At 34.9% G+C, this 17,816-nt stretch overlaps 2 protein-coding genes across 2 annotated transcripts; both read left to right on the top strand.

The window, feature by feature from the left end:
* Positions 1–409: 409 nt before the first annotated feature.
* Positions 410–10,945, top strand: LOC104907332 (cytochrome P450 72A397). Its single transcript, XM_010696246.3, has 5 exons — positions 410–884; positions 1,935–2,152; positions 3,975–4,219; positions 9,841–10,228; positions 10,385–10,945. Exons 1-5 carry the CDS (start codon positions 605–607, stop codon positions 10,808–10,810), a joined length of 1,557 nt encoding a protein of 518 aa, XP_010694548.2. The 5' UTR covers positions 410–604; the 3' UTR covers positions 10,811–10,945.
* Positions 10,946–13,435: 2,490 nt separating this feature from the next.
* LOC125496543 (uncharacterized) lies at positions 13,436–14,206 on the top strand. The gene has a single exon (XM_048642033.2). The coding sequence runs from the start codon at positions 13,436–13,438 to the stop codon at positions 14,204–14,206; it is 771 nt and encodes a 256-aa protein (XP_048497990.2).
* The last annotated feature ends 3,610 nt before the right edge of the window (positions 14,207–17,816 follow it).

Below are 17,816 nucleotides of genomic sequence, written 5' to 3'. Positions count from 1 at the left end.
TATAAATAAACTAATGTAAGAATTGGTGATTGCATGATTTTTTTTTCACTATATTAAATAATAGTCGATTAGTGTGCTTTATATTGTAAAAATCATTATGAAAAAAAATCACTATATCATATGAGTAGTTTTTGACCACGCCAATATTGATATGAACCAGATCCATACAATACTAAGCTCGATAACTCTAACATCTTAGTAGTTTCGTCCACACAAATTGAAGAATGTACATGTGATGGACCGTATAAAACATTTCATTCAACAAACTTCATAATCTTTGAAGATTAATACATCTACGCATTAAGCAAGCTATCCATTAAAGATAAAGACAATTAAAAAAATTGTCGCCTAATGCCGTGTAAAAGTTTGTCCACTCCAACTCTACAAATACTCCCAAGTCTGCTAGCTTTACTGGATAGTGTTCTTCTTCTTATGTTTGAAAATATCTTCTCCTCTCTCTACCGTTTCCTCTTCCTTGTCTTCAATATTATCATCTGAAAACTAAGATTAAATTACCACCAAACAACACCACTAGACTTAGGTATCTAATAGTGGTAATTATTATTCCATCCTCTAAAATATAGGAACATAAATAAGATTAAGAATGGAAACAACAAGCATATCTATTGCAGTTTCATTGGGTTGTGCAGTATTGTTGAGTGTGTTATGGAGTGTATTAAACTGGGTGTGGTTGAAGCCTAAGAGATTAGAGATATACCTTAGGAAGCAAGGCTTCCAAGGTAATCCTTATAGGCTATTGCATGGAGATACCAAAGACAGAGCTAGAATGATGTTGGAGGCCAGAACTAAACCTATGCCATGTCTGTCAAATCATTATCTTGCACGTGTTCTCCCTTTCTTCTCTCAAACTATAGCAAAATACGGTATGTTCAACCATTTTTCTATTTAACTAGCATCTTCATTATTTTTTTTTTTTTGTTTTACACTGAAGTTAACACTTACTTCAAAATTAATTAAAGAAATGTTCCACAATGATTTTAATATTGGCGTATATGTCTTATGTGGGGCTTCTTTTCATTTTCTTTATCGATTATCACCTCCGTTTTTCTAATAGTTGTGTTGTATCTATTCTAGCGAAGTTCTAATTTTTTTAAAGAGAAATTTCATTAATTGAAAGTCAAATGATATTTACAATAGATATTATAAAAAAAATGAGATACAATTAAATAAGGTTAAATTAAATTTGTCTTTGAAAAAATCATAATAAACCAGATCGAGTAATACAACACCGTCTTCTTGTATTTGCTGAATTAAGCCGCTATTGATGAGAAAGTGTATCATTCTCACATAGTTTGGGAAGAGCATTTTTGATCGAGCCATGTTAATCCCATCGAGATTCCAATACCTTCATATTGAGTCTCGAACTTCAACCAATAAGAACAATTGCTCATACCTAAAAACATAAAACCACACTCACAACTCTCATAGGAGAGAAGAAGATCTTCACAACTTAGACTAAAAATCCCATAATAGGGTTTGGAGAAATCTCACAAAAAGATACTAATTTATTCAACAAAACAAGAAAATGAACTAATTAAAAACTGAAAATAAAAGGGGAAAAGGGACTTGTCATGAATGAAATTATCCATTAAAGCCCTTAACTGATGAAGAAGGGGTAAGGAATGTTAGGGTTTTAGAGCGAAAAAAGCGAGAGAAGGGGAGGCTAGACAACAAAGTTTTAAATTGTAATTATACTTGGTAGTTGGAATTCATTTTTCTGATTATTTTAGAAAATATGTTTGAATTTTCTTTTTGTAATTTGTACCTTAATAAAATTAGCTAACCTTGTTAGTTATTAACAAAACATTTTGAGTTTATAACCCTTCATGAATAATCCTTTTGTTCGTTGAATTCTTTGCATACTACTATTTCTCACTCATATGGAAATAATTGCTATGACACTGTCCGTACAGGTACAAGATGCTTCGTATGGAATGGACCAATACCGCTGGTATACATTTCAGAACCAGCGATGATAAGGGAAGTATTGATGAAAATAAACCAATTTCAGAAGCCAAAGACGAACCCAATTTTGAAGAAGGTGGCCTCTGGCTTGATTCTTTTAGAGGGTCAAGTTTGGGCCAACCGAAGGAAGCTTCTTAACCCAGCTTTCCACATGGACAAGTTAAAGGTTTTTTCTTTTAAAGTTTTCTGACATTCTTCCATGATATAAGTTTTATATATAATCTGCCGGTAAAATTCGCTTCAACAACATCAATTAGTATGTTTTAACCTTAAGCAAATGCTGCTCACCACATGAACCATAAGTTTTGGTGTAGCGCACACATAAATTATGTGTTTGGGTGCAACGAATTACAAGAATAAAATGACAAAATCTATTAATATATTTCAAACGTGATGATTTATATCGTTTACATGAACTACATGTTGGAACATTTATAGCGTAATGGGTTTTCATGCTCATATGATCATATACTAGAAGAGGAGGATGTCTAATATGTTAAGATTAGAATACGCAAATGCACGTGCAAAAATCAAGCAAAAACAGAAGATTGGTCGCGGGTCGCGACCTTGGGGTCGTCGCGAGTCGTGACAGGTGTCGCGGGTCGCGACCTGTGCTTTGTCGCGACTCGCGACACGGGTGTTCTGTTTTGAGGACGTGAAAAGGTGCGTGAACGGGTTATTAACCATTGTATTGTGTACGTTACCCGTTTAATGACTATTGGGGTTCTTAATCAGTGAATTAAAGGTCCTTAATTAGTGATTAAAGAGGGTTATGTCAATGACAACTCTTATCTTTAAAGGGGATATATCTATATAACCTTTGTGATTCATATGAGGAGATAGAAGAAAGAAAAAATCAGTTTTTCATACTCTAATCTACTTGCTTTGCTTGAGAGAAACTTTGCTAATTTCTCATTTTCTCTTGAGTGTTCTTCACAAACTTGAAACACAAGTTCTTGTTGATTCACTTAGAAGATCATCTAGTGAATTGTTTTATCTCATTAGTTGTTTCGTGTTAACCCGATGATCTTAGAGGGGCGAAGTTGAACTAATAGTAAAGCATAGTTTCCGTGCCTTGGAGTGGTATATCCGATTCTCTTGTTGATCACACCTAACACTACATGGGTTTGAGTGCAAGAGAAAATAGAGATTAAGGGACATAAATATATTAACTATGTCATTTACAGTGTTATTTAATGTTATTTCTTGCACCCAAACTCAGAGTTCATAATGTAAGAAAAGATTTGTGTTTCTGTTTAGAAAAATTTGCACAAAACCACGTTAAGTTTTCACTTATTTAGAAACTCCCACCTTAATGTTTTTTTTTCCTAAATTTCCACCTAAACTTTACAAAACCTTTATAAGCTCACACCACTTAACGGATTTTGCCAAACTCCGTTAGGTGGTGGGACACACATCAATTATTTCTTTTGTGTTTCCCTCCAAACAACTCATTTCCCCCTTCTTATATAAGAGAATTTCCCTTTTCACGCTTTGATCTTTCACCCACATCTTATCAGAAGAAGGTCTGTCCCCTTTGTTGCTTGTGTTGGAGGGAAATTCTCTTATATAAGAAGGGGGAAGTGAGTTGTTTAGAGGGAAAAACAAAAGAAATAACTGATGCTGGTCCCACCACTGACGGAGTTTGGCAAAATCCGTTAAGTGGTGGGAGTTTATAAAGGTTTTTGTAAAGTTTATAAATTTTTTTCTTCTGTTTATAATACAAATTCGCAAAATTGTGTGAAATATGTATCAGAAAATATTATGAAGATAAAATTTCTGAAAGTTAAGAACTAGGAATTTTGCTATGTTATATCATAAGAAAAAGGAGTAAATTCCCCTCAAAAAAAGAAAGAAAAAAAGAAAAAGGAGTAAACTTTTACAAGAAAACAATCGCACAGAGTAAGTTGGTCGATATGTGAATGTTTGATGAATTTTAGTTGATATTTGGCATTTATTTTGCTTGGGTATTTTTATTACTTTTGCAGTTTATGATTCCCGCTCTATGGGAAAGCTCTGATGCTATGGTGAAAGAGTGGGAAGTAATGGTATCAAAGACAGGCTCATGTGAAATAGAAGTGTGGTCTTGTTTGCACAAGCTATCTGCAGATCTCATTTCTAGAGCTGCATTTGGAAGTTCTTATGAAGAAGGGAAGAGGATATTTGAACTCCTCACAGAGCAAATTAAGATTGCAGTGCCAGTTTTGGACTCAGTTTATATCCCAGGATGGAGGTAATTAACATTTTGCCTTGCACGTGTATCAATATATATATACAACTTTGATCGATAATAAGATAATTCATATCTATAAGTTAAAAGTATAAGATATGAATCAATATTCAATCTATACAATATATTATAAGACGTTTTTAAATAAGGAAATGTGTCACCTGATATTAGCTGTTGTAGTGTTTACTTCATGTGCACTACATAAAATAAAATAAAATGTATAAGATTTGATCCTACGACTTCAAACTTACATACTAAAGTCTTAACCATTAAACCAAGTAATGTTTGGTGTTTTAAAATAAATAATTAAGTACTGAAAATTATAATTATCCGGGGAATAACTTGGGTCTGAAAATTGATACTATCTCGGTTTGACAATACTTGCACCATTTCTATACGAACACACAAACCAAGGGTGAAGAGTGGGAGTGTTGTAATTGCATTTTAAACCCATGTGATAATGTTTTAAAGGCAGGGATATATTGTGGAACATATAAACGAGGAAAATGGTTCATGTATTGTGAAACATTCAAATATTCAATAGAGGAAAATGATGCATATATTGTGAAACAGAGATAGTATATATTATCAAAATGTATAGGCAAGCATTGTAATTTGCCATGTGTCATCCTCTTTTTTGCAATTAAATTTTTTTATCAATAACAAAAAAAAACAACGAGAAATTACAAACACCAATCACATCAAGCCAAAGTGGGAAAAGAGCATCTCATCTCCCTTTCCCCACCTTCTAGAGCCCTTCTTGAAGCAACTTCACCACCTCTCCAAAGATGAATTTTACAAGCAGTCTAAATCTCTCGGAGGACATTTTTTGGTAATATGAAAATCTAACACCAAAACAGCTGCACTATTTGAAGAACAGAAGCAATTACTTGCACTCTACTAGCATAAGAAAGCTGTAAAACATGTAGCGCATAAATACTATTTCTCAAATACTTCTCTTTCGTGGCATGGAAGAAGAAACGAGAGTTCGTTTCACCCAGTTTCAAACATTGAATCCTTTATTTCAGCCCATAGGACATCTCTTCTATAGCTAAGAGCATCCTTAACCATGAGTAGAAATTAAGATTGTGAAGGTGATTGAAAAAAAATGGCTCTTAACCATGAGTGAAATTAAGATTGAGGAGTGATTGAAGGTGAGTGGGGGAAAAAATGGCATGGAGTGATTGAATTGATGATCAGCCGTGGGGTTGGGACCCACAGCCAGATCATCAGTTCCCAAATTTTTTTTGCCTGAAATCAAAGCAAAACGCTGCGTTTTGCGTTGATTTCAGGCAAAAAAAAATTGCCTTTGCTGACGCTGCAGCTGGCAGCTGACACGCGTGTCAGCGCCAGTTGCAGCACGCCACTTGTCAGCTTCTTATTGGTTTCAAAAATATAACCGTTGTAATTTTTACAACGGTTATATTTTAAAAAATATAAATCAAAAAAAAAAAAAAAAATACCAACGGCTCTATTTTTTCGAGATCTATAAATAGAGACCCATTTTGCTATATTTTGGACACACTTAATTTTCTCCCTCTTCACTAATTTCTTCTATTTGTTCTAACTCTTCTTCCATTGCTCTTTATTTTCAAATTCTTATAATTATGGATCCTAATCATCCTAATTATATAAGAAATCAACCCCAAAATCGTTCAAAAAACCAAATGCCTAGGCAACAAAATCGTTTAATTAGCTCTCAAAATCCGTCAAATTATCGCCAACCTTCTCAAAATCAATCAAAATTTCGTCAACCATCTCAGATAAATACCAATCAAAGAGGAGAAAATTCTCAAAATTATTCTCCTCAATATGATAACCTCTACCATGAATCCCCATCTGGCAGAAATTTGGTGGCAATGCTAATTAAGAGCATTTTATGTATTTCTTTCTTAATTAAGTTTTATGTTTTTCGTTCTTAGTTAAGTTTTATGCACTTTTTTTCTTAATTAAGTTTGTAATTGTCGCACCAATGTAGCATTTTATGTATTTCGTCCTTAAAATTATATTAAAAATGCTAATTGTGTCTCATATCATTAAAAATGCTAACTAATTACGTATTTAATTACTTAATGAAAACGCTAATTACATATGCTATGTATTAATAAAAGATAGATAACTTAATTATTAAAATGATAATTAAAATTTTAATTTTATTTTTTTAATTAATTAATAATAAAATATCAATTAGTAATTAATATTTCATATCATTAAAAAGTAAATAATAAAAATATTGTATGATGGTAGTTGGGTGATGAGAGGGAAAAGTAGTTGGGTGGGGTCAAAAAGTAAGAGAGAGAGGAAAAAGTAGTTGGGATGATTGAAAAATGGTTCATGGTTAAGGAGATGAGTGGGAAAAGATTGTGGGATGTAATTTTTTAGAGAGAGAAAGTTAGAAAGAGAGTGGGATGATCTTTTTTTCCAATCATGAATAATGGTGCTCTAAATACTTTTTAAACTTGGAAACCAAATTTTCTTCTTGATAGTGTAACCAGGAATCACCAATGAATCATTGCCTTGTATAGAAAACATGTAGGCTGTAGCTCCTACCAATGAACTAACATATCAATGATACTCATTTGCTCCTTATATAACATCACAAGTTTTAAATTACGAAATTAGCAAAAGAAAGAAAATCGCTGAACAATGAGATTAGATTAAACTATGATTTATAATGTATCTCCGGTTTTGGACCTGTTGGTCCTGAATCTGCATTTTAAAATGTTTATAAGAGGTATCAAACTCGTGATTACTTGTGCAAGTCATTTATCTACAACTTAAATGTCAATTGTCAACCCAAACAATTACTCGCTTTTTTTTTTTTATCTGCACACGTTCCTTTTTGGTCTGTGTTTTCAATGTACACATTATTGTTTTTTCCTTACTTGGTAATATGTCTCATCTAGTTTCTCCTCTTCTTCCACTCATGTCATCAACTTTTTAATATTATAACCCACTCTTTAGGTTTTCTCTAAAGCTGAAAATAAAAAAGATAGAAACAAAATAGAAATTGGGTTGAAATATTAAAAAGTGGATGACATTAATGGAAAAGGAGAAAAAAAGTAGATGAGACATGCTACCAATAACAGAAAAAGTAACAATGTGTAGATTAAAAGAAACATACTACATAGGAACGTGTGTAGAATAAAAAGAAACAAAGGGAGTATAAATTATCATGAATGAATTTCTATGTTAGTTAGAGTTGATATCATCTTATGTAGAGATTTGTTTTGAGGCGAGTCAATAACATTAGTCGGGTTTTATCTTTTTACTCAATAGGCGAATAATATAATGTTAGAGGACCAATTTAACCAAAAGTTTAAACTAATGATTGGAATATTGGAACCCTAGGAATAGTTTTATACTCTATCACCGCTCATTCACATTAGAGCTCATCAGGCTTAAAGTATGGATTCAACATATGCCTCCTTCATACAGGGCGCTAAACCTAACGACCACTTAGAAAGGAGGGGTGGATGTTATTCGTACCAATGACCTTCTTGCGACGCTAAATCTAATACCATGTTAAGTCGCAACTCAATCAAAGTTTAAACTGATGGTTGACAAATATGAAAACTAAGAAGCTTATACTGTAGGGATATTAAATCAACTACCTAGACAATTTGCTTAATGCCCAAAATTAACAAAGTATTCGTTTTCCTTATTCAAATTTGTGACTACTCATTTCATTTCTTTTTCACATCGAGAAAATTTGCATTAATTAAAACCGCGGAGTACGACCTAATGGTAATACAACCAAACCGACACAAACTAATAGTAACAAGAGGTTTATTAGCTCGTACATACTTTATGAAGAAGAAAACTAACTATTACATGTCCAGTCTAAAAGAAGTTTATCTTTAGTGATGACGGGTGATGTTGGATGATATGTCTGAATACCTAATATGAGAGGGAGCCTGTTGTGATACGAAATTCTAATGATATTCCAAGAGGGACTGTTGCTTTATAGCTAGTGGACCCCAATGTCCACTAGATGCTAAATCCTAAGGTCCTTGAAGAGAAACAACCTCATGGGATTCTACTAATTCAACTAACAATGAAGTCACGTCCTTTGGTGACTTTTGACCCTGCTGTGAGGGTACCCAAAGTTTAGTATCATTAGAATGACACTCGAAAGAGGTGGAGGTCATAACTTGCTCTAAATGTAATCGGAGGGCCTTCCGCAAGATGCATATTTTAGGTGTGATGACACCTGTAGCCATCAAGAGAAATTAGGGCGAGTTAGATTGATGAACTTCGCCCCACTTATAGATTCAAAGATTCAACTTCACAATCTCCAACCTATAAGAACGACGCACAATAGATCTGAATTGCGAACCTCCTTTCATCTTAACCAACAATCAAAGTACTAAAGCGGCACAAACCCCACGACCAACCCACGATCATTGGATTTCCTAGATCATTCTTTCTCATAGAAAACCAAGAGCGTTGCACTGCCCACCAATCACTATTGACGAACGCCCAAACACATCCATACACAAAAAGCCTAGGGATATTGGATCTGGAAGAAACATACATTAAACTAAAATTAAGACAAAAAACGAGACCGAAACAACCTGAAGGACTACTGACATAGCCAAAAACAACCTTTACTACGCTACAATATATGAACTTCGCCGACGCTTCTCAAGAGAACCAATCTCACCTAAGCCACGACAACTAACCAAACAGGGGCAGCGGCAAACCACCAAGCTGAACCGATCAACCAAGCCACAACACACAATGAACAGGCTCGCCGGTGATGAACTAAAGAGGAGGGGGAGACTCGACAGAAAACACCAACACCAAGGGAACGGGGGGATGGGGAGAGGAGAGACTCGACGGGACACAAACGCTTCCTGCGTTGACCAGTGAATAGTGGAAAGGAAGACGTTGTGACAAACTAGAGGGCAGGCTCGCCGGCGATCGGTGTAGCAACGCCAACCACCAGCGAGCCTGCAAGGCAGCTGCTTGAAGTTTTACTTTATGGTTTGGTTTGGGGGAATCACAGATAGAGAAAAATTAGTTCAATTTGTGTGTTTTGATCAATATAAAAGTTTTTATTATTTGACAAGACACAATAAAACTGTGACTACTCATTTCAATTGTGAAAACAAAGCAAATTGGTTTTAAACTAACTATAAGCTGATTCGATTAAACATAAGATTATGGTCAAACAAAATTCATTTGTACCCAACTCTATATTAACCAATAACCAACATATATAAGTACTCATGTTTTGGGATCCAAACCTAAATCACACCAAACCATTAATCAAATAATTTTGGACACGAACCCAATACACTCTTCCTAAGTGAACTTTAAAAAGTTAATTCAACACAATTACCAATATGATGAGGGGGTTATTAAACGCAGTCCCACTTTACTAAACACAATCCTGAAACCCCTCCTTATTATATTTTTTAAAAAAAATGTTCTCTCTCAAAAAAAAAATATTATTTTCTCCTCCTCCTTCCTGCAATTAGAGAAACAATAATTTATCAGTTAAATGACTCCTAATTCATACCTCCAATCCAAGAATGCCCCAAAGTGAGATTTATATTTATCTAGTTAAATTTTTATATAAATATAGATATATAATGTAATTTCATTTTGTGTCTTAGCTTGATCCCAAACAAGGCAAATAGGAGGATAGCGGAGATTGACAGGGAAATTCGCACTTTGCTAGGAGGTGTTATTGACAAGAGGAAGAAACTAATAAATGCAGGAGAAAAGCCTAAGGATGACTTACTGGGTTTACTATTGGAGTCAAGTTTCAATGAAATTCAACATGGAAATAACAAGCGAGGCATGAAGTTGAATATAGAAGATGTAGTGAATGAGTGTAAGTTATTCTACTTAGGAGGACAAGATACGACTTCTACATTGCTCGTATGGACACTAATTCTTTTGGGAAAGCACCAAAATTGGCAAGCACGAGCTCGAGAAGAGGTCTTGAACACGTTTGGAAATCGCATTCCTGATTTTCATGGATTGAATCATCTAAAAATTGTAAGTGATATGATCATATTCCGTCGATCTGAAATAATTGTTACAACGATTACATCTTTCTGCATTGACATTCATGAAAAGTGTAAGTGTGTAGATTAAAATGGAACGGAGGGAGTAGTTGCAAGGAATTCTGAACCATTGGTTTAACTTTTGCAGGTTAACATGATACTTCAAGAGGTCCTTAGATTATATCCTCCAGCTGTGGAATTAAATCGCGTAGTAAGTGAAGATATGACAATCGGAGATGTGTTTTTACCAGCAGGTGTGTTAGTTAATCTTCCAATACTCCTCATCCAACAAGATGAAAAGTTATGGGGTGAAGATGCTAAAGAATTTAATCCTGAAAGATTTAATGAAGGTATCAGCAAAGCAACTAAAGGGAACATGTCATTTTTCTCATTTGGTTGGGGACCAAGAATATGCATTGGATCAAATTTTGCCATGACTGAAGCTAAAATGACATTAGCCTTGATTCTACAACGATTCGTCTTTGAGTTGTCTCCATCATATGCTCATGCTCCATCTGGTACTGGAACTCTTCGACCTCAATTCGGTGCTCAAATTATACTTAAGAGACTATAGAGCAAAGGTTTAATATGCATAATTTTAGTGTAGTAATTAGTAAAATAAGATTATAAATCATATGATGTGACACAACATAATATCATAGTTAATTACAATAAATATATTATAACTGTTTGATTTCGGTTCTCTTTATCAATGCCTCAACTGATCAGGCTCCATGTTAAACGGTTAAAACAGAAATTCTTCATTACCTCTTGGAATATTCTACAACTTGTTTAGGTAAAGCGAAGATCTCATGGAACTGGACACTTATTTGTGGCCCAAAAAACAGGATTCACTATATATCAGACTCAATCTCAACCTTTACCCTTTGTTTGGTATTTTTATTTAGTAAAAGGAGGAAAAACAAAGGAAGAAAAATGAAATAAAAAGGAAAAGAAGATAAAACAAGCTAGTTATAATGTTTGGTATAATTGGTGGATTTAAGAGAAATCACATGTTTGGTTATCATTAGTAAATGAAAGGAAGGAAATAAAGAAAACATAGGTAAAAAACTTCTTAGTTTTCTTTCTTGTCAAATTTCGCCGATTTTGGGAGGAAAGGAAAGCAAGGATTTAAAAGTATTTTTTTTCCTTCCACGTTGTCTCGTTTCCAATTAAATTCCTCTTATTTTCTTTTACCAAACGTAAGAAAGTTTGTTTTTACCTTTTCTTTTATTTCTTTTCCATCCAAATCCTTCCTACCAAACAAAGCCTTGAACTCCTTATCCTCTCCTGGTCAACTGAAGTTTTCAAAGCTATGAAGATGTGTTAAGATCAGAAATATATTGTTTAGGATATAATCTTTCCTATTAGGATAATATCCTCTTATATTTTTGTGATTATCTTTTCCCTCTTTATAAGTAGTCCTTTATGGTGTGTTTCGTTCATTTTTAGTAAAAGAAAGGAAGAGAAGAGAAAGGAAGAGAAGATAAAGGAAGGGAAGAGAAAAGAAAAGAATGGAAGAGAAAGGAAAAAAAAACCTTAACTTCCCATGTTTGTTATAAATTTTCTCTTTCCTCCCAAATTCCCCCGCTTTTGGGAGGAAAGGAAAGTGAAATTTTATTAAAGAGTCTTTCCTTTCAATTGCCCCCATTTCCTTTCACTTAATTTTTTTTTATAATGAACCAAACATTGGAAAGTAACAAATTTCCTTCCACTTTTTTTTTTTCCTTCCAAATTCTTTCTACCAAACAAACTGTTATCAGTTTTGTATACTTTGCAAGTATAAAAAAAAAATCTTTCAGCTTTCCTATTAATATGTCATGGAAATAGGAGCTAGGAAAATAAACTAAAACAATTATCTCCTAAAAAGAAAATTTCTCTCTTTTCTGATTACCTTCACAATCGTCTCCCTTTTCTGTTGCTAAGGTACGTTGGCCATGGCCTTTGACCCCCTCACTCCATTGAAATTGGATGGTTATTGCTATTTCTTTCTCGATCCTCATAAGGATCCCCCTGAGGATTTTGTTACTCGGCTTCGCCTTCAATTTGATAACTTTGGCTAGGCTGGCAAAAACTGACTTAACCTGATAACCCGACCTGAAACTGACCTGAAAATTGCGGGTTTGGGTTGAGATTTTCGACCTGAAAAAAAGGGTCGACCAAACCCAACCTGAAAATAAAATGGGTTAGGTTCAGGTTGACCTTTTGAACCTGAAAAGAACTCGAAATGACCTAATTTAGAAATAACTTATACTTCCTCCGTTTCTAAATAAGTGCAACATAGAGAAGTGGCACACATACCAATATTCTAGAGAGAGAAAGTAAGGGACCACTTTTTCCCACCTTTAATGACTTCAATTAAGTGCTTAATTGCCAAAAAGAAATATACCCAGCTGTCACTTTCAGCAGAGATTAAAAGCAAAAAGGGAGGGAAGTTCGAAAATTTGGGACCACTTTTATAATTCAGCAAAAATTTGAATATTTGCCTCCAAAAAATAAACTGCCATCACGTCTTTATATAAGGAGTACTACTGTTCACTCCATTTTTTACATACTTAAACTAGAAGAAAAAAAATTCACTGTCAGCTACTTTCACTTGCACACACTAAACACTTTGATTTTGAACATTTTTTTTTCTACACAATTTCAATGGATGAAGAAGACTTTGAGGCTTTTGTTGTGTTTGCTGGAATTGGAGAAGAATTGTGCATGGATGAAGAGGAACTGCTACTGCTGGAAGGTTTGTTGGGGCAGAATTCAGCACATGACATGAGTGTTGAAGAGCTCCTGAGCTTGGAACAACATATGAGAGCCGATGAAGATGATGCGGTATGGTACTTCTCTGACTCAAATTCTGACAATGAAGAACATGATAACACAGAAATCATAAGTGAACAAGAAAATAACATTTCAACTAAAAAACCAAATTTACCAAACAATTTAAGAAGACAACTAGTCCTTGACCTTTTTTCGGCCGCTTCACCAGAGCTTGTGTTGCCTAGGGAGATGGTGACTCATGTTGTACTCCAATATGCCATAAGTAGATTCACTGTCAACAGAATTTGGGGAGAGGCCAAAAGACAAAAGTTGGCTGGTTTGGAGGTTAATGTATCAAGTAAAAAAAAACAACAGTGGGAGAAAGCCCCTCATAACAGATGAGGAAGCTCTTAGGGCAGTTCCTCTAAAGCAAAGAACTACCATGAGGTCATTTGCAACCGCTTTAGAGGTTAGCCCATCAACTATTTATAGGCTTCTCAAGAAAGGAATACTTAGGAGTCACACAAATTCCATCAAACCAAAATTGACACCAAAGCACAAAACTGATAGACTAAAGTTCATTTTGTCACACATCATACCACCCACAGTTACAAGCAAGCCAAGGTTTGATTGTTTATACAATATGGTGCATATAGACGAGAAGTGGTTCTCTATGAGCAGAATTACACAAAGATTCTACTTACTATCTGAAGAAGAGGACCCATACAGGGCTTGTCAATCAAAGAATTTCATCACAAAGGTTATGTTTGAAGCTGCAATTGCAAGGCCGATAATTACGCCTAATGGAGAGGTCATTTGGGATGGAAAAATAGGCATTTTTCCATTTTTAGATTATATTCCAGCACAAAGAAACAGCTCAAATCGACCAGCAGGCACCATAGAAACAAAGGCAAAACAGAGTATAACTAAGGAAACCATCAAGGAATTAATTATCAATGTGCTATTACCAGCAATAAGGGCAAAATGGCCTGATTTTGGGTGCAAAACAATCTGGATCCAACAAGATAATGCCAGACCCCACATTAGACCAGATGACATGCAATTTTTGGAAGCTGCAAAGCAAGATGGATTTGATATGCATCTAATATGTCAACCTGCCCAATCCCCAGATCTAAACTGTCTTGATTTGGGTTTTTCAAAGCAATTCAGTCCATACAACATCAATATTTTCCAGATACAGTTGACAAATTAATTGAGAGTGTTGTTGATGCATACAATTGCTATGATTCAAGGATCATTAACTACACATGGCTGCATCTTATGTATGTAATGGTTGAGATCATGAAAGTAAAAGGGGGAAACAACTAAAAAACCCTCATAAAGGGAAGAAACGAATGGACAGGTTGGGTCAATTACCCACATATGTTGAGGTCTCAGAGCCATTAATCAATAACACAGTAAACTACCTAAATGAAAACATAGTGAGTGGAGCAGATCCAATGTGGGAGGGCATGGAATTAGGTCCAGAAATCTGAACCACCAACAAGCAATGGAAGGCAGCAGGCAGAAGGCAGAAGGCATATTGTAAGAATTAATACTACAATGTTTTGTAAATCTTAAGAAGAGAAGACATATTGCTGGCCACTTTTTGTAAATGATACACTTATCATGTTTTTGTAAATGATAGACTTATCATGTTTTGAAAAGCATGTTTTTGTAAAGCGTATGATAGACTTATCATGTTATCTGTTCAAAAGTATCAATACATCATTTGGTTTCCTTAGTCATACATAAAGGGGACCTCTAATTTGGTTTCCTTAGTCATAAAACATTTTATTTTTCGTCCTCTCAGGAAGTCCTCATTCACCATCAAACACACATTACAAAATGCCAATTTAGTAGCCCCATCAAACATGAAAGCAGAGAAAACTAGTGACTTAAGGTAGATAGTACATACATAGATAGACTTCAGGATTTTTTTCTCATATTTGACCTCATTCTTCATCGAGGATTTAACTTACTTTCATATCCTCTCAGGTCTCTAATACTTAATCAACATATCCCGCACAAAGTCTATGGCATACATGACTACACAGAAGCCTAAAGAGTTCTCTTCAACGCTATCAAGTGGTGGCATAAAAAATGGCAAATTTGTTACATGTATTCTAGTGTGTGTCACAAACTTTCATCATAGAGGAACTAATAAAACACAATGCAACATAGAGAAGTGGCTTCACATCTAACCATAATAGGTAAAGACCAGACAACATAAGTTGTATCCTATCAAGAACCAGATTTCACAGCAAGACCCACACTGACATAGCTTTTGACCGCCATCTAAGGTAAACATCACACGCTACAGAGAGCTCAGAGTGTTTTTCTATCCCTCATCAATCTTCTTAAACAACAGCAAGCTCAGAACACGTATCCTATCATTAAAATCTATCAAAAGCTCTGAAGAACCAGATCAAAGAGCACCTGTTAATAAAGGATTAGAAGTCCACATAGCTGTATGCTATAATCAAATACGACAACAATAAGATCCGAACAGGTCAACAAGAGATCAGCAAGAGCCACACTGACATAGCTTTGAACAGCCTTCTTGAACAGCAAGCTCAGAACATGTATCCTATCATTAAAATCAAACACTACAGAGAGCTCAAAGAATGTTTTTCTATGCCTCGTCAACGTTCTTAAACAACAGAAAGCCTTGCAGACCCATTGATTTGTTTGGTTTTCAATGATAGAGCAGTAAATGAATCGCTTCAATCATTCAATGTAAACATACACATAAACACAATCCAAGCAACTAACCATATATCACACATAAACAGCAAAAACCCTAACATAGCTTCACACCTAACCATAAAAACCATTAATAGGCCTATCCACAACATTTAATCCATGAATTAACATAAAACCAGAACTTAAAGGCATGAAAAGGAACATAATCAAGGTATATATCACACATAAACAACCATAACATAGCAACATATAACCATAAAAAAAAACCACATGCAATAGAAAGCCAGCAATCAACTTCCCACAGGTAATGCATATGTCAACATAGATCATCAAGATCTAACAGGATTTGAGTCATAGAGTTAGAAAATAGTCACCCATAGATGAGATCCCACAAAATCAACAAGTAGATCCATTTGCATCGGATTCTGACTCAGAATCGGTTGCCTTTTTGGTCGAATCTCCAACAGAAGAAGTTTCATCATCAAGAACAGGGGACTTTTGTGGCGATTTTTCAGTTGATTCAATTTTTTTTGTTGCTCTAGCATCAGATTCCCGCATAAACATAGTGTACTTCACTTCAGAAACATCAGGCTTCCCAACCAATTTCGAAGTTGCTGTTGAAGATTCAGCGACATACCCACCTTTATCACGGTAGGACTCGTATGAAGATTTGTTATTGTAACGATCTAATTTTCGCAACAACCAGGATTTTTCTTCTGCTAATAAGTCATCGGATGCGAAAATTGCGTCTGCAGAATTCGAATACTCCATAACAAGATGAGAAAAAGAAGAGAGAAGAAAGAAGAAGGAGAAAACTAGATTCGCGAAGTAAACAAAGTCAGATCTAAAAATTTCGAACACTATTTTTGCAAGAAACTAGTGTTTTTCGTGGTTTAGAGAAGAGAGAAGAAGGAGAAGTGTAGATTCGCGAGGTAAAAAAAAAAGATCTCAAGAATCGAATGTAAATTTTGCAGGAAATTAGGGTTCTTCGTGGTTTAGGGTTTGAGATGCTATGTCTTGATGAATTAGGGTTCTTGTGGTTTGGGAAAAGTTCCAGATGAGATGAGATGGAGAGAGAGAGAGAGATATGATCAGATGAGGTGATGAGATAAAAAAAAAAGGGAGGGAAGGGTTTGGGTAATTAATGTGGTTTATGTTGGTAGATGGGGAGTTAATTGAGTTGTTAAAGATATTAAGCAATGGCACTTTCGTAATTAAATTGAAAAAAAATTTCCAAAACAAGCTTGGTAGCACTTATTATGACATTTTCATTTTAGGGAAATGTTGCACTTATTTTGAAACGGAGGAAGTATTATGTTAGGTTATCCCTTAGCCGGTTAGGTTATAATATTGGGCTAAGCCCAACTCACTTCAACCTGAAAATTCCGGCTTTGAATATTGAAACTTAAACATGTTACATGTACAATACCTTTCTGAATTAAGTTGGCAGTATTTTGTCCATTGGATATTTAGATTTTAATTTCAGGTCATTTTGGGTTGGTTTCGGGTCAATCTGAAAAATATAAGGTCGGGTATGGGTTGAGGTATTCGACCTAAAATATAAATCAGGTCGGGTTCGGGTCAGGGATAAGTGACCTGAAATATAAATCAGGTCAACCTGAAACTGACCCAATCCGACCTGATTGCCAGCCCTAACTTTGGCGCATGGTCATACTTTACGTATTATATTTGTGTTGCTCTCACATCTCGCTGCAAGTTCGAATTTCTTAATGGTTCTATTGTTGACTACTAAATTCCTTGCACAAGTGATGATTCAGTCACCATTCATTATATGTTGTTTTCTTGGCTTTTAAACACTATTATCCCGGAGGTATGTTCTATGTTATCTAATTATGACAATAGTAAATTATAATGGTATAACCATTATAATTAAAATCCCGACACAAATTTTATATCCAACAAAACTTAGTAGAGACCTTTTGGATAGTACTTCGGTTTCGCACCAAACCAAACCCTTGCGGGTTAGGGCCCAAAGAAGATAATATCTATTAGTGAGCTCCTGCATACCTAGGGGTGTCACATCACGCACGGACGCGTCAATTTTGTCAGCTCATTTTTGAAAGGTCTTATCTCACTAATTTTTCATTGGAGTTAAG

Source organism: Beta vulgaris, chromosome 4 (genome assembly GCF_026745355.1).
Source record: "Beta vulgaris subsp. vulgaris cultivar EL10 chromosome 4, EL10.2, whole genome shotgun sequence".
In the NCBI taxonomy this organism is placed as follows: Eukaryota; Viridiplantae; Streptophyta; class Magnoliopsida; order Caryophyllales; family Amaranthaceae; genus Beta; species Beta vulgaris.
This window is presented reverse-complemented; position numbering and strand designations above follow the sequence as displayed.